The sequence below is a fragment of the Carlito syrichta genome, unplaced genomic scaffold, assembly GCF_000164805.1.
Source record: "Carlito syrichta isolate Samal-C Ts95f unplaced genomic scaffold, Tarsius_syrichta-2.0.1 Scaffold143520, whole genome shotgun sequence".
Lineage (NCBI taxonomy): Eukaryota > Metazoa > Chordata > Mammalia > Primates > Tarsiidae > Carlito > Carlito syrichta.
Window position 1 is genome coordinate 116,551 of NW_007087616.1, and position 17,911 is coordinate 134,461.

Here is a 17,911-nt window from a genome sequence, read left to right on the forward strand (position 1 = left end):
CCCTTGCACAGTTTTGGCCTAGTTTTGCCCGATATAAGAAGCATGCTAAATAATAAACGGGCTCTTACCTATTGAGGAGAGAGACCTCCCAATCCCACTGTCTCTTGTCTTTCTTTCTCATTCCCTCCCCCCACCTCAGGCCCTGCTCTATGGAGGCTGGACCTCCGCGAATCTTTAAAAAATCCTCTCAAAAAGCAACAAAGTCTGCGGTTATATGATAATGATGGTGAAGTTACTGCCAAAAAGAAGAAGAACAAGGCAGCTGTCCTATTGTTATAGAGTATACTTGTGGCTGGGGACAGATTTTTCAGTGTCAGCACACAGACTGAAGAAGTGCAGTGTCTCCAACAAGTAGACGGAAGTGACCGTCACATGTTTTGGATGGCCCAGAAATTGGCCCCAGTGATAGAGACATATTCCAAAGGCACACAAGATGAGTCTGACTCAAGATGTTCTATAAAACTGGGGTGTGGGAGAGGAAAAAGTGATATGAGCATGTGAATGCACAACTGGATATTTGCCATAATGTAGAATTTTTAAAGTACATGCATCAAAATTAGCAAATTAATAAGTAGATACGTGACTGTGTCACCTGTATAACTAAAAGCTGACATAACACTGGGTGCAGTGGCTCATACCTGTAACCCCAGCACTTTTGGAGGTGGAGGTGACAAGACTGCCTAAGTTCAGATGTTCGAGACCAGCCTGGGCAACTGGGGCAACTTGGTGAGATCTCACCTCTACAATAAATAAAAGTTCCAGCTACTTGGAAGGCTGAGGCGGAAAGATTGCCTGATCCCAGCAGGTTGAGGCTCCAGTGGCCGTGAGTATGCCACTGCCCTCCAGCCTGGGCGACAGAGTGAGACTCTGACTCCAAAAAACCAAAATCAACCAACCAAACAAACAAACAAAGCTGACATTCATATTGGCCAAAACATCACTTTAGATTTCTTCCTTTGGTATGGTCCTTATTCCTGGGCTCCAGGAGGGAGGGGGCCTGGCCAGGCTGTGCCACCCCCTCGTTCACTTCCCCCTCACACTTACCTAAGAAACAGCCCTTCCAGGGGGTTTCGTGGTTTCACGTGTGAAGAGTCCAGGATGCATGGCAGGGGGTGACACCTAGGCAGAAACACAGTCTCTCCTGGATGTACCGGCGGGATGTCCAGCAATGACACGGAGAACTTCTCCACCAGCATCCTGGCAAAGCAAGGAAGAGGAGAGCTGGGTATCAGCAGGTGCACCTGGGTGTGCTATACCAGGGAAGGGAAGGCCAGGCCAGGTGGGACCAGGTGCTTCCTGCCCTGCAGTCTCCTTCAGACCAGGGTGACAGCGCCACCTGCTGATGGAAGAAGAGCCCATCAGCAGATTCAAGCCCTTCCCTCCCTCACTCTGTCAATAAGCCCAGATCCCTCCCTCAGGGCACTAGTCCAGGAGCCAGAAGATGTGGTCTTAGCTCTGGCCCCACCCCATTAGGTCTGTCCAATCAAACTTTCACTGCGTGTCTATGATGCCAGGTGTGGAAGGATGAGTCAGGAAAAGTGTAAACAAATCACCACGATACCCTTGGGCAAGTGGCCAGAGAGGCCTGCATGTGGCTAGAGGAGAAAAGTGCTGGGTGTGGCCAGGGTCAGTGAGGGTGTCCCAGGAAGTGCAAGGGAGGCATTAGCGAGGGGGTGGTTTGGGCATGGGTAGAAGCATGAGACAGCAGGAGGGTCACAAGGCTAGATGAAGGAGCCTGGACACTCCCTCTGGGCCAGCAGTCCTCAAGCTCTGTGCTCTTGAGGACTGCCCAGAAGCCTGCTGCCATGCAGATCCCAGGCCCTGCCCTGCCCAGAGACTCTGATTTAGTGGATCAGAGTTAGGCCCATGGACAGAGAAGGAACAGGAAAAAGAGGAGCTATATTTCCACTACATCAGGGAGAAGTAAAAACCATCAGGACGTAATGACTCATTGAAATGAAGATGGGGAGAAAGGGAGGTAGTTAAGAGGAGTTTCAAGAATGAATTCAACCACCTCTGCTCCATGAAGAATGGCTATGGATGCCTGACTCAGTACATAGGCAGGTGAAAATAGCAAGCTGCAGAAGAGGGTGTGTGTGTGTGCACACATGCCTAGACACATGCACTCACACAGACATACTTAGATACACGAAACACCCCACACACATATTGATCTACCCTTCTATGATCTAGGGTCATCCCTAGGGAACAGAATGAAGGGGTGGGGAGAGGAAGAGGAGATAGTTCTTGTTTATTTCACAAAACTGTGTTCTTCATGATTCCGTAGCAATATAACATACATTTAACAACAAAATAAAACAAGCTATGGACACTGCCTCCTCTCCTCTTATTAGAGGATAGTCCCTACCCAGATTCCCAACTGGGCCCACTGCAAACCAGGGGAAGAACAGCTGGAGGCCCCACAAGGATCTGGACATAAGCAGATGGCCCTGGAGGTGGAGTGGCATAGCCTGCGGCCCACCAGTCTGCCATGCAGAATCTGTCTCATTTTCTGGCCAAGTGACCCAAGGTAAAGCCTCGACCCCACATCACAGGGCTGTCCTGAGGATGAAATGGCACAACGAATGGGAATGACATTGAAAAAACCAGAAAGGTTCTGATCCCGCAGGCTTTGGAAACAGTCTTGGCAAACCACCACACAAATGGTAAAATAATTTTGTTCTGTTTACGTCTTTTGCCATTACAGTTTTGTATCTACTGCTTTTTACATTGCTTTTTAGAAAAAAAACGTACAAATTATCAAGAGACTATAAGAACTAGGCTAATCTGTAAAGGGGTCCTAGCCCTGTCCCGAAAACCATCTTTCAAAGGGTCTTCTGTGATGTTAACTATAACTATAATGTATGTACATTATGAAGAGACTGAGATGACTCTTTTACATCTAATTGAGGATTTCCTGTGCAGCCCAGAACTGAGGATAAAGGATGATGTTGTGGTTTAAGTATCCGCCTCTCCCCCATCCTCAGCACACACACAAGGTCTTTTAACTTTAAGAAATGGAGAATTGAGGGTGTCATCTGTTCAAGATGCAAGCCAATTCTTAGAGCAAGTGCAGATGCTCTGCTCAGGACTCTCAGGGGTCCTTCCTAAGACAGGCAGTTGTAGCAATCACATGACACGCTGCCTGGCAGATGGAAGCCCCTACCTTTAGCCTCACCCATTTCTGACCCATACCCCCTTCCCTGGCCCCCACCACTTCCCCTAACTCCATTCAAGGATGGAAGGGGCTGCCAGTCTGTGCATTGCTTTTTTTTTTTTTAAAGCAGAAAGCTGAACAGCTTCATCAAAATGATCCCACATCAAAACAACCACCTCAAAGTGGCTGTTGTCAAAGAGGCCTTCTCCAAGCACCACTGGAAAACATCATGTGCCCAGAAAATTACCAGTGATGTCAAAGCCAGGACTACCCCTGCCTTCAGCTGGCTGCATGGATTGATTCCCTGTCTGTGAGGAATTTCAAAACACCCACACCATGACTTTTGAAATCCTGGATATACTCAGTGCAAAGGTAAAGGGCTAGAAGAATTATTCTTGTTACAGAGATTTTAAAAAGGTTGTAAGGGCAACCCCCCCTTGGGTCCCCTCCCACTCTGGGAGCTTTTCTGTCCTCTTAATAAACCATGTTTTCTAAAACAACAACAAAAACAACAACAAACATTGTAAAAGGTTTGATTCTGGCCGGGGCGCAGTGGCTTATGTCTGAAATCCCAGCACTTTGGGAGGTGGAGGTGAGAGGCTTGCCTGATCTCAGGTGTTTGAGACCAGACTGGGTAACATGGTGTGACCTCATTTCAAATAAATTTAAAAATTAGCCAGACATGGTGGTGTGTGCCCATAGTCCCAGCTACTTGGAAGGCTGAGGCAAAAGGATTACCTGAGCCTAGCAGGTTGAGGCTGAGGCAGCCAAGGGTGTACCAACTGCATTCCAGTATGGGCAACAGAGTGAGACTCCAACTCAAAATAAATAAATAAATAAAAGATTTGATTCCAAGGCTATCTCTAGTGAGTGGAGTGGAGAACCCGGAAACCAAACCCATTAGTCTCTGCTTGGAGAGAAAATTGCTTTCATCTTATATAATGCAACCAAAGCACTCTTGTTGAGGGAAGTTTTTGGTCCTGAACACACTGATTCAATTCAGTCTTCATGCTCCATCCATCCAGATGCTTCCTGAGACATCAGACAGGAACCGGCACCTGCCCTTCTGGAATTCAATGGCCCACCACCTTTCCCTGGATCTCCGGACAGTGCATAAGGAGTTGCTCAAGTCTGAACACATTCCCCGACTTTCATGGTGAAAACTGGTACCCATCAGGAGGCAGGGGGCCTCTTAATCTAGGCCAGGCAAGCCACAGCCTGCAGGCCAACTCTGCCCACAGCCCATTTCTGTAAACAGTCTTACTGCACCACAGCCATGCTCATTCATTCACCTACTGTCTGTGGAAATTTTCATGCTATAACTGCAGAGCTGAGTAGTTATGATAGAGAACGTGTTTCCCTCAAAACCTAAGATACTATCTATTTTATGAACTTTTCAGAAAAAGTTTGCTGATCCTTGATGGAGTCAAGAGATGAGTATTAGAAAAACTTGAGGAAAAAGGCAAACGGTCAGCCCACATGTGCCTCACTGTGTGTTTCTCTGGGAAACCACAGAGTATAAATCATTTGGGGATCCTAAAAGCAGTCCCCCACTCCCAAAAGTCTGTATGTTGTGAACGCAGTGAATACGACTGCTAACTTAGTGTGCGCAACAAACGTCACCAATCCCTGCTGAGACCAGTGCTAAACCATGCAACCCAGGCTCACAGACGAAGCCAGGCCTAGACGGAGATGCGCTACAGCATATGGACTGACCTGCCCTGGCCACATAGCTGAAGCCACCTCCTCCCCTGCAGCTCTGCCCACAGCCTGGATTACTGCCAAGGCTGCCTCTGCCTCGGTTTCCCTCCTGCCCTCATCCCCAGCTCCTTTTGGGCACATGGTCCTAAAGTTCCCTCTCTGACCTCCCCAGCATCAATTTCCCACCTCCTGGGTCACTCCCATTAGCCTACAAGTATGCTGTTGCTTCCTCCATGAAAGAAAGAGAAACAGAGAAAGACAGCAAGAAACCAATCAACCAACTGAATCTGACCTCACTTCCTTTTTTAGCTACTGCCCACTTTTCTCTTTCCCCTCTTTTCCTGTTCTCCCATGAACCTCTTCCGGTCAGATTCGTCCTTGGCAGCCCACCAGAGCAGCTCTTGTCCAGGGCACGTGGCCTCTGCTTCTTTTTTCTTTGTCTTCTTTTTGAGTCGGAGTCTAACTCTGTTGCCCAGGCCGGAGTGCAGTGACACGCCCACGGCTACCGCAGTCCATACTTGCTGGGCTTAGGTGATACTTCTCCCTCAGCCTTCCAAGTAGCTGGAACTACAGGTGTCTGCCACCACACCCAACACATTTTTTGGATTTATTGTAGAGATAAGGTCTTCCAAGTTGCCTAGGCTTGTCTCGAACCCCTGGGCTCAGGCAGTCCTCTTGCCTCCACCTCCCAAAATGTTGGGAGTACAGGCATGATGCACCACATCTGGCCTCTGTGTTAAATGCAGTGATCATTTCTCACCTGTCCTCATTCTGTACCTGCTTGCCAGCAGCCCGGCACCTGGGCAACTGGGTTCTCTCCAACCTGTTCAGTCTCCTTTAGTGACTCCTCCCCGTGGCCCTCAGATGCTTTGGGCCTAGTGCCCTGGGGATCTTGCTCGCTTCTCGCTCCCCAGGTGATCTCATCTGGTTTTGTGGCTTTAAATATCTATACACAGTGGCTCTCAAGCTTGCCTCTCCAAGTCGCCTCCCTGATCTTGCCCCGAGACGCCCCAGATGAACCCTTGATCCTGAGCCCTCCCACACCCCAGTCTGCATCGCTCAGTCTTCCGAAGTTTATTTAAAGACAACCCCAACCTTCCAGTTGCTTAGGCCCAAGTCCCTGGGTCCCCTTTGATTTCTCTCTTTTCCCCTGTCAGTTCTACCCTGAAAATATATCTGGAACTTGCCCACTCCTCACTGCCCACCTCATCCCAGCATCATTGCTGCTCCTGGATTACTGCCATGGCTGCCTCTGCCTCGGTTTCCCTCCTGCCCTCATCCCCAGGCCTTGCTGGTCCCGTCCTTAACACAGTGGCCAAAGGAGTCCTCTGAAGTTTCAGATCAGCAGTGGCTGGCTTACTCCGAGGGAGAGTTCCGAGATTCAGAGCCTACCTTCAGCCTCCCTAACGACTCCCGTCCCCCTGTTCGCCCCCTCCTCACTGCTCCCAACACACCAGGTGCACTCCCATGGCAGAGCCCCTGGAGCTGGCTCTCACCTCCTCCAGGTGCTGCTTAAAAGTCGCCTCCTCATGGAAGCCTCTTCTGACTCCTCATCCAAAATCTCACGCCCCTCCCAGCACTCCTTTTGTCCCCCTCCTCCCAACTTTATCCTTTCTCATGAGCGCTTGTCACATAGCTTCATTTATCTTATTTATTATTCATCTCCCCCATCTTAAAGTGAGCAACATGAGGGCAGAGATCTGTCTTTGTTTCTGCTGTATCCTCTGAAGCTATAGCAGAGCCTGTTACATAGCTGGCACTCAAGAAACATGGCGGATGGATGGATAGATGGTGTCACAGACTCAATGTCTGTGTCCTTCTCAAATGCATGTTGAATCCTCACCCTCAAGGTGATGTGCTAGGAAGTGGAGCCTTTGGGAGGTGATTAGGTCATGAGGGTGGAGCCATCATGAATGGGATTAGCATTCTTTGTTTTTATTTTTGAGTTGGAGTCTCACTCTGTCACCCAGACTGGAGAGCAGTGGTCGCTCCCGGCCACCGCAGCCTCGACCTGCTGGGCTCCGGCGATCCTTCCGCCTCAGCCTTCCGAGTAGCTGGAACTACAGGCACGCGCTACCACACCTGGCTAATTTTTTGATTTATTGTAGAGACGAGGTCTCGCCAAGTTGCCCAGGCGGGTCTCGAACCCGCGGGCTTAGGCAATCCACTCACCTCAGCCTCCCAAAGCGCAGGATTACAGGCTGAGCCACCGAGCCTGGCGGGAATAGCATTCTTATAAAAGGGACCCCAGAAAGCAATCTCGCCTTGTTCCATTGTGTGAGGACACAAAGAGACTTCAGCAAGCTGCAGCCCAGAAGAGGGCCCTTGTCAGAACCCCACCATGCTGGTACCCTGAGCTTGGACCTCCAGCCTCCAGAACTGTGAGAAATAGGTATCTGTTGTTTATAAGTCACCTAGCCTGAATAGACTACTACAGATATTAAACAGTGTACTCTGAAGATGGATTCAGTTGTGGTCCCTGGGCATCTCCGTGACTCAGTTGTATAGATGAATCCAGCCCTCCCGCCTGCCAATGGCCCAATTAAATCAGGGCCAGCAGAGCCTCTGCCCAGACGACAACACTGAAGGGGCCATCTTCTTTTCCTCAGACAGGGAAAGATAAAAAATGTCATGTGGTCATAATCTCCCCCTTGAAAGCAGCTTGCATTTAGATTGTGGATTTATATAGTTATTTTCTCAAGAGATCCAGTTCTATAAATTTGGGCAAATAATTGGGGCAGAGCAGGTTGTATTTTATGATCCCTGTGTCCTCAAAGGCCCGGACTAGACCCTAATGCACAGTAGGTAATTGGGTATTTCTTGAATTAGAGAATGAATGTGGCTTTATGAGAAGGAGGCAGCTTTAGAACTCATAAATGGCACACAAATTGCTGGTTGAAAACACTGTTGAAACTGAGAGTGGGTGGACACTTAAGTCCTTCTGCTTCAGAGGTGAGTGCTGGGCGCCTGCCCTCACCTGTGCTCTGGTGTCAGCGGCACTTCACCTTCATCGAGATCCAAGGAGTCGAGACAGAGACAGTCCTGCAGAAGCTTCTCTCGCTCCAGCTCTAGGGCCTGTTCCCTGTAGCGAGACGAGAGCCAAAGTCAGGGGTCAGTGCTATTTGTGGTTGTCCAGTCCTGTCACCAGGCTGCAGGGACCCCCAACAACATGACAAAGCCTAGGGACCAGAGGGCCACATGGCTGTGGTCTCCTTGCACAAAGGCTCCCAAACTTAGATTTACCTGGGGTGAGGGAAGGGAGGGACTGCGTTGCTTCAATGATGCTGTCTCCAAATAAGCAGAGATGAGCAGACAGGCCTGGAGGAAGATGCATCCCACCATACAACTTCACAGGTATCATTATCTGTGCACTTTTGGCATTTGCTCACCTTTAAACACACCGAGGCCTGGGCCTAGCCCTTCTGCTCTCCCCAGGGCCCAGCTGCATGACCAGGAGAGGCCCCGTGCCCTTCCTCCTCAGTGTCTCTGAAACATGGCCCAACTCTGTGGCCACACAGGACAGCCCTCCAGTTCCTGCTCATTCCCTTTCTCTCTACCCTTTGCCCTTTGGCCCACAGCAGCTTAGAACCCTCTGTCTTCTTCTACCAGCCCCCGGGTGCCTCATATCCCCTTTCAACCGGCCCCCGCCACAGTTCTGGTGCACCCACTATTATCTTCTCGGATTCCCAACTCTCTCACCCTTCTCCCACACTGACCACCCTGCAAACCAACCCCACCTTCCTGTCCTTGCTCCCAAAGGAGCCCTGGGAACCTCCCCAGCCCACCCTTCCAGGTGCCTGCCCTGGGTGTGTCCACAGGGCCTCAGTTCTCAAATACTTTCTCTCAAGCCCAGGCCGGTCTTGAGCTCAGATCCTCCTAGCCAGCCACTAACTGGATTATTTCCAGCTGGATGTGACTGGGCCCCTTCACGGCCCCATGTCCACCACTCAGGCCATAAGACCCATCAGGACCCCCATCGACCTCCTCCCAGGGGCCCCGAGTGTGAGCCCCACCCCAGGCCCCTCTCATCACTGTCCCTCTCTTGCCTTTCCCACCCATTCATTAAATGCAGTCTGCAATTTCTTGAACAGGTGGAAAAACACCTGTCTACTTAAAATTTGCCCACAGCTCAGTCTTGCGTCCACAAGGCCCTCATGATCCAGCTCCAAGCACACCTCAGCTGCATCTCCTGCCATGTCCCTCCTACCCTTCAGCACCGAGAATTCCAGCCCTAGCCAGCATGGTCTGTTCTACCTGCCATCACATGTGCACTCACCTCCCATCCCCCAATAAAACTTATCGTGCAAGTTCAAGGACAAGGACATCTTTGGGGAGCCTTTTCTGACCTCCAGGTTAAGTTGGGTGTCACTCTTCTCCCTTCATAGCAACTTTACAGCATAGAAAGTACTAGAACCACTGTGTTAAACTCCTAGGTAAGCAGGCGCTGCACCATCAGCTCTGTAATCTAGTGCCTGGCACAAGGTTATGGCACACAGTGTGTTATAGACTGAATGCTTGTGTCTCCCCAAAATTCATGTGATGAAGCACTAATCCTCAGTGTAGCTATACTAAAGGAAGTAATTAAGGCTAAATGAGGCCAAAGGGTAAGGCCCTGATCTGTAGGATTTGTGTCCTTATGAAAAGAGACAAGAGAGACAAGAAAGCCCTCTCTCTCTCTCTCCCCCTCTCTCCCTCTCTCTCTCTCTCTTTCTCCCCTTCTCCCTGTAATGTGAGGACACAGAAGCCAGAAAGAAAACCCTCACCAGGAACTGAATTAGCCAGAACTTTGATCTTGGACTTCAGCCTCCAGAACTGCGAGAAATAACCATCTGTTGTTGAAGCTGCCCTGTCTATGGGATTATCAGAGCAGCCCACGCTGACTAAGATAGAGCAAGACCCTCCCAATACCAGGTACTCAGAAGACCAGACTGAGGAGTCCCCACCCTTGCTCACTTTCTTGCTGACATTTTCAAGCATCCACTAAATGTGCAGCACGGTGCTGGGCACTGTGCAAACACAGAGACATGGTCCCTTCCCTGGCTTACAATCAAATTGGGGAAAACAGACTCAGGTGAAGTAGTTAAACAACAAGAGGCTTGGGATAGCAAAAGCCCAGAGGGGCTGCATGGAGGAGGGAGATGATTCTGGGGTGGGCCAGAAGGCCAGAAGAAAAGGCAGAGAAGACAATAATTTGTTCCACACATATGTTTCACCCTTTCCCATGGGCAGGAACACAGGGCTGGGGACTCTGGGGAAGGGAGAGACCTGTGAGGCATCACTTCTTCCAGCAGCAGAGCTGAGGCAGGAACCCCAGGTGTTCAAGAGTGGATGGAACCTTGAACCCTCACCTACACTTAACCTCTGTACATGTTACATACACGCACAAAGTAACAACAATACAGCAAAACAACAGGAGAGAAGACAAAAGGGAATTAGGTGATGTGAGCAAGCTGCTCCCATGCCATCAAAGAGCAAACACCAGTGGAGTCAACCCAAGCCTGTGTGCAGGCCATTCCTGGCCAGCCTTGGTCTCCGAAGGCTGCGGGCCTCCCATAGTGTGAGGCGTCCACTGTGTGCTGCAGGGTCTTGCATATTCACCCCAGAGGGCCCCTCAGTGCAAGCCCTCACCAGGCACTTGGCCATACAAAGAGCAACAGGTATTGGTCTCCAGCAGCACTATCTGCACCTCCCTAGGAGTTCCCACTCAGATCGGCCTCGATTTTTGCCTCTAGTACTGCCTTTAGATATGGCTTAGGGCAGAGAGGGGGAAAGCTTGTTAGAAGTTAATTGAGAAACTGGTTGGGCATGGTGGCTCACACCTGTAATCCCAGTACTTTGGGAGGCGGAGGCAAAAGGACTGTCTGAGCCAAGGGGTTCGAGACCAGCTTGTGTAACTTGGTGAGACCTCGTCTCTACAAGTAAAAAAAAAAAAAAAATAGCAGGGCGTGGTGATACATGCCTTTAGTTCCACCTACTTGGAAGGTTTAGGCAGAAAGATTGCCACCGCCTAAGCCTAGCAGGTCGAGGCTGCGGTAGCTGTGAGCATACCACTGCATTCCAGCCTGGGTGACAGAGTGAGAATCTGACTCAACAAAACAAATGGTAATTGACAAATTAACTTTCACATGAGGCATGGCTCTGCTGAAATACCAGAGAGAAGGCAGGTAAGAAAAATATAATGTCTATGGGAAAACGGGCAAAGTGTGCCCAAGTGCTGTGTGGAAGAAGGCGGCAGGAAGTGCTGGCAAACTCTCGTCTGCCCAGCATGGCCTTCTGGCCACAGCCAGGCTGTAAACCTCAGTGGCAAAGCTGCCTTTTCCTTCCCTCCAACAGAATACTTGAGTGGGAGCTTAGACATCCCCAAATTGGCATGAGTTGAGTGGAACGGAGCCAGGGTGGAGAAAAGACTCAGAAGGAGGGCTCTGGACGTGATGGCGGCCGGGAGCCCTCTCCCTTGGTTATGCCGCCCTCTGACCTGGCTATGCCCTCGTGCTTGGTACTGATCAGAGAGCACATAGGGCATGCTGTGTCTGAGTCAGGGAGGCTGCTTTATTCTGACAGGAATTTGTCATGAGTCCTGGAATGGCTGCCCACCCCACAGAAATAAGTACCCTATGATGGATGCTTTCTCATACTCACTTCTTCTCCTGCAGCAAGTAATCCAAGCTGTTGACATAGCTTTCCGAGCCCCAAGAGGTGAAATGGACAAACAGGATGTGGAAATAAGGAAGAAAGAGAAAGACAGAGATGAGGGGGAAAATCTCAGTTAAGCCTTTTATTTATTTGGTTTACTTTCTGAGTAGATAATATAGCCACATGATTAAAAAAATTAAAAGGTATAAAGGTGTATGGTGGAATGCGATCCCCTCCCCTTCCCAGCACCTTGCCCCCTCCCCACAGGTACCCACAGAGTAGGCATTCCTCACATTCAGGGAGATTTTATACAGACAGTGACAGTACTAGAGCACAGTTGGGGGCCCCAACACAGATGGAAGCATACCACACACCCTACTCTGTATTTGGCTGTTTTCAATTCACAATATGTCTTGAAGATCCTTCCATATCAATGCCAAAGAGATTCTCTCCCTCTCCCCACCCTCTTTAAAATGTTCAGGGTAGGCTGGACTTGGTGGCTCAGCCTGTAATTCCATCACTTTGGGAGGCCAAGGTAAGTGAAGTTGCCTGAGTCCACGGGTTTGAGACCAGCCTGGGCAACTTGGTGAGCCCTCATCTCTACAATAAATAAAAAATTAGCTGGGTGTGGTAGTGCACACCTGCAGTTCCAGCTGCTTGGAAGGCTGAGATGGAAGGATCAAAAAAAAAAGTTCAGGGTATTCTGATGTATGACTAGAACATAATTTGGTTTTTTCATTTCCTAGTGGTAGACATTTAGGTTATTGACAATCTTGAACTGTCACAAACAACTGAAGTCCTATGCTTAGAATACATATTCTGGATCTATGAGTCCTTAAATGTCCCCATAGTCTACCCAGTAACAGTAGTTTATTCCAATTTGATGATTCCACTTAGGAATCCCAATCCACTGGACCAGAGTCTTTGTTGCCCAATGAAGCCTAGACCCTAGTTCTGAGGTCACTCCTTGCTCCAGGGCCACAATCCCAACCTTAGCCTGAGAGGCTTGAGGGGATCCCTGGAATGGCATCAATCTGGTGCCACCCCAAGCCATCTGTTAGCAGGAGTTAGGAGCAGAAACAAAGGGAGAGGCGCAGCCTGACCTTGGGGCCTATGCTGCAAGCCATGAAAGTCCAAGGGTTGAGGAGAGGTGGGGGTATGTGGCCGAGGAGACATGGTCAAGGAGGGGCAGCTGAGGCATCGCTGAGGAGGAGGTGGCCTGGGGGTGACTGAGAAGGGGTGGCCAAGAAGGGAGACCAAGGGATGGATACTGGCTTACTGAGGTATAGGCGTCCACCTCTGGGGCCACAGTCTGCTGTCTCAGGCCTGCCATGTTCCAGGACAGCTCCTCTAATGAGGCCAGGCCCTCCTTCAGGTCCAAGTCCAGGGACTTCTGCTCCAGCTTCTCAGGCGCCTGGTTGGCCAGTCTCCTCAGGTCCTGGGGGCCCACTGCATCCAGCCACCTCCGGGATGGGGTCCCCTGGTCGGCCTGTACTACCTTTGGGTTTAGGAACTCTACAGGTGGCGGACTCCAGTTGGTGGGAAACATATCCCCAGGCACCTGCATCTTGGGCTTCTTTGGCAATTTGAAAGTTGGAATCATGACAGGGCTGCAGAGCTGCTGGGCAGGGCGGAGAAGCCTCTGGTCCAGGGGATGGTCGAAAAAGCTGTGCTTCAGACTGGGCAAGAGCATGGGCACAGCGGTGGCTGCCTGGGCCTCTGCAGACAGGACAGAATATTGTGGTGCCTCTGCCCACCCACCACAGTCCCAGACACTAAGCCACCCTAGGTGAGGAGAGGGGCAAATGGGTGACATGAGGGGTCACCTGGGATTGCTGTGGGCAGGATGCAAAGGAAATCCTTCAGCCGTGGGGTTTCCACGCCCTCTTGGCCCCAAGCCTTAGCAGGGCTCTCCCTGTGCAAGTGAGGGACACCTACCTTCTCTCTGAGAAAGGGCTAGCACAGTCTTCTGGGGCCTGGCCATCTGCAAACCGTGCGTCGTTCTGTCCTGGAAAGAACTGCCTGTCAGGTGAGGTGAACCTCCAGAAGAAAGCTTAAGGCTCTGAATCCCCTATGTTTCCTGGAGAGGAGGGCCTAGGTTGCTGGTGCCCAGGAGGGATTCCTTCTCCAGGTCCATCCTGAGGCAAAGCATCATGATACTACCAAGGTCAAGTTGCTGAGGTGAAGGGAATACACAACATTTCAGGGACATGATAGGCAAACATAAGGACATAAACATTTTTTTAAATCCGTAAAAAATTAAAACCAGCACAGTTCAGTGGAAAAGCTGTGTTCTGAGATATAACATCCTGCATGTCTTACTTACTTGGTGTCACCCTATAAGGTTGTTTGCTCACAAGGGGGGGTGGGGCAGGGATATCTGGTCTCTGCCACTTCCCAAGCACTAGCACAGACCTGGCCCATGGTAGGAATCTGTGCATTTCTGTTGAATGAATTAGTGATTTAAAGAGACCCTGGGACTGGCCCAAAATGCCTCCTCCAGCATGAGGAATTGCCCATCCCCAGCCAAGATGGACATGCCACATACACAGCCATTTCCCACAAGATTGGGTGTAGGTTCAGATAAACTGCAACACAGATGAAAGGGAGAAGAGTCTAATGAGCAAAGGAAGTGGCAGTTAACAACAACAAAAAATTCAACAAGGGTTTAAATTCAACAATAGTGAAAGAAATTCAAATCAATATGACTATGACATATTATTCAATAATAATCAAAAAATTAAAAGTTTATAACAACAAACATTGACACAGCTGTGGGGAGATGCACTGCAGCTAGCACTAAAATGGTTTATTCTCCTTAGAGTGTAATCAATTTAAAAATACTGCAGGCCGGGCTCAGTGGGTCAGCCTGTAATTCCAGCAATCTGGGAGGCTGAGTCGAGTGGATTGCCTGAGTCCACGGGTTTGAGACCAGCATGGGCAACTTAGCGAGACCTCGTCTCTACAATAAATAAAAAAATCAGCCAGATGTGGTAGTGCATACCTATAGTTCTGGCTACTTGAAAGGTTGAGGCAGAAGGATCGCCTAAGCCCAGCAGGTCAACACTGAGGTGGCCATGAGCGTGCCACTGCACTACAGCCTGGGTGACAGAGTGAGACTCTAACTCAAACAAACAAACAAACAAAAAACTGCAAAAATGTCCACACCCAGGAGTGACATAAACAAAAATGGTGGAGCAAGGAACCCCCAAAATCTGCCCCTCCACAAATGCAACCATTAAGTTGACAAAAAACAATTAGAATTAACACTTACAGAACTCTGAACTCTAATACAAACTAACAACTAAGGAAGTGCTTATGAGGAAAAAAATTCTGCTAAATTTCAGTAAGACCATCTGGCTTTTTAAATTACCCACCTATCAGCCTCACTCCTGGCTCAGATGCAGCCATGAAACTGTCTTCCTGTGTGGCAAGCTGGTGTCATAGGGGCAATACAAACATTGTTCTCAAAGAGTTATGGTTGTGTGTTTGGGTCTATCTGGAGGCTCCCTGGGAGATCTGCTCAGGGCCTGCCTCAGAACTTTCTCAGGGCTGGATGGCTTTCTGGGCAGCATTCTTCAAAAGCATTTAAAGGCAAATATATTAGCCATTACCACCTCAGGTAAGGAAGCACAGCTGGGGCAAGCAGGAGAGACACCATAAAGCCTGAAAAGGAAGAGGAAGGAGATACATGGGGGAATAAAGGCTTTGAAGAGCTCCCATGTAAACCAGAGAATCTAAAAGGCCACATGCATGCCCAGGGCTAGATGTATGCTGAGGAAAGACCTGGCTTTCAATTCAGGTTGATCTTTTGGCATCACATAACCAGGAAGCGAAGGCTAAGGCAGAGTTGCAAAAGGCCTACCTAAGTGTTAAAGGAATGCCTGCCACAGAGCCAATCTGAGGTGTACTCCATTGCAATATTCAAAATGTCACTTTTCAGCAAAAGAATGATGAAGCATGTAAAGAAACAAGAGAGCATGGCCCATTTACAGGAAAAAAAGGAAACTGACAGAAATTGTCCCTGAGGAAGCCAGACATTGAACTTACTAGACAATACCTTTACATCAACTATCTTAAATGTGCTCAAAGAGTTAAAGGAAACCATGGACAAGAAACTAACAGAAATCAGGAGAGTGATGAGTCACCAAGTAGAGAACATCAACAAGGAGGAAATTATAAAAAGGAACAAAAATTCTAGAGTTAAAAAGTACAAAACCTGAAGTGAAAAACTCAACAGAAGGTCTTAACACCAGAGACAGAGCAGGCAGAAGAAAAAAAAAATCTATGAATTTTTAGATAGTCCAACTGAGATTATCCAGTCTAAAGAATAAAATAAAAAATGAATGAAGAAAATGGACAGAACCTCAGAGACCAGTGGGACACCATCAAGCATATCTGGCAGTCCCAGAGGAGAAGGGAGAGAGATAAAGAGGCAATGTTTGAAGAAATTATTGCCAAGACCTTCCAATATATGATGAAAATGCTAATTTACACTTCCAAGAGGCTCAATGAACTCCAATGGGATAAACGCAAAGAGATCCACACTACATATATCAAAATCTACCTGTCAAAAAACAAATACAGAGAGAATCTTAAAATCAGGAAAAGAGAAGCAAGTCATCATATACAAGGGGATCCTCAACAAGATTAACAGTAAATTTCTCATCAGAAACCATGGAGGGCAGAAGGCAGTGGGATGAAACAGTCAAAACGCTGAATGGAAAAGTCAGGCGTGGTGGCTCATGCCTGTAATCCCAACACTTTGGGAGGTGGAGGCAAGAGGATTGCCTGAGCCCATGGGTTTGAGACCAGCCTGGGCAACTTGGCAAGACCTCGTCTCTACAATAAATCAAAAAATTAGCTAGCGAAGGTGGTGCATGCCTGTAGTTCCAGCTACTTGGAAGGCTGAGACGGAAAGATTGCCTGAGACCAGCAGGCCAAAGCTGGAGTGGCTGTGAGCGTGCTACTGCCTGGCGACAGAGTAAGACTCTAACTTGAAAAAACAACAAAAAAGAAAACGCAAGAGACTATCAACCAAAAATACTACATCCAACATAAGGATCCTCAATAAAAACTGGGAAAATTGAGATGTTATCAGATAAACAAAATCTGTAAAAATTTGTTGATAGAAAATTTGTCTTACCAAAAATACTAAAGTTAAGTTCTTTGGGCTGAAATGAAAGGATATTAGAGAGTAACTTTAATCCACATGAAAAAAATAGAGTACTCATAAAGATTACTACATAGATAAATATAAGACAATATAAATATATTTCTCCTTTGTAACTCTTTTGTCCCCCTATTTGATTTAAAAGACAATTTAAAAGACAATAAAGCAATAATTACAACTCTGTTTTGATGTATACACAACTTACAAAGATGTAATTTATATGAGAAGAATAGCACAGGCTGGGCTTGGTGGCTCAGCCTGTGGTCCCAGCACTTTGGGAGGCTGAGGTGAGTTGACTGCCTGAGCCCGCGGGTTTGAGACCAGTCTGGGCAACTTGGCGAGACCTCATCTCTACAATAAATAAAATTAGCCGGGCATGGTAGCACATGCCTGTAGTTTTGGCTACTTGGAAGGCTGAGGCGGAAGGATCACTGGAGCCCAGCAGGTCGAGGCTGCGGTGGCTGTGAGCATGCCACTGCACTCCAGCCTGGGCAACAGAATGAGACTCCAACTCAAAAAAAAAAAAAAAAAAGGACAGCACAAATGAGGGGGAAGAGACTATCTAGGTACCAAGTTTTTGTACACAGCATTATTGAAATCAAGTTGGCCTTAATCCACACTAGATTGTAAACTATGTGATATTTGTAGGTAAATAAGTATGCAATTATTATTGTATTTTAGTTTGTAGCTCCCTTTCCCCCTACATGATTTAAAAGACAAATGCAAAAAGCAATAATTATACATCTATGCTAATGGAAGAGCAATGTATAAAGATTTAATTAGTGACAATAAAAGCATAAGGAGGAGGGATAAAATTGTAAAAGAGCTGGGTTTTTGTATACTGTTGAAGCTAAACTGGTATTAATTCAAATGAGTTTGCTATAAATCTGAGATATAAGTTATAATCCCCACGGCAAACACTAAGAAAAAAAATACACAGAAAAGAAAATTAGGAGGCAATAAACACAGTACACTACAAAAAAATCAGTTAAATACAAAAGAAGACAGTAATGAAGGAACAAAAAAAAAGATATAAGACATATAGAAAACAAACAGCAGATGCTGGGTTCAGTGGCATATGCCTGAAGTCCCAGGTGTGGGAGACTGAAGCAGGAGGGTCACTTGAACCCAGGACTTCAAGGCCAGCTTGGGCAACATAGCGAGACCCTGACTCTATAAAGAATAACATTTTAGCCGGGCTCAGTGGCTCAGCCTGTAATCCCGTGCCTTTGGGAGGCTGAGGTGAG

At 48.2% G+C, this 17,911-nt stretch overlaps 1 protein-coding gene across 1 annotated transcript in view; it reads right to left on the bottom strand.

Annotated features, from left to right (window-relative positions):
- Positions 1–17,911, bottom strand: part of FAM178B (family with sequence similarity 178 member B) — a 102,290-nt gene that overhangs the window by 83,410 nt on the left and 969 nt on the right. Inside the window, exons 2-7 of the mRNA XM_021708692.1 lie at positions 13,430–13,513; positions 12,789–13,210; positions 12,536–12,545; positions 11,498–11,549; positions 7,836–7,940; positions 1,045–1,197 (exon numbers count right to left, since the gene is read on the bottom strand). Of these exons, the coding sequence (XP_021564367.1) occupies positions 1,045–1,197; positions 7,836–7,940; positions 11,498–11,549; positions 12,536–12,545; positions 12,789–13,210; positions 13,430–13,513 (826 nt within the window). The remainder of the gene's footprint in view (positions 1–1,044; positions 1,198–7,835; positions 7,941–11,497; positions 11,550–12,535; positions 12,546–12,788; positions 13,211–13,429; positions 13,514–17,911) is intronic.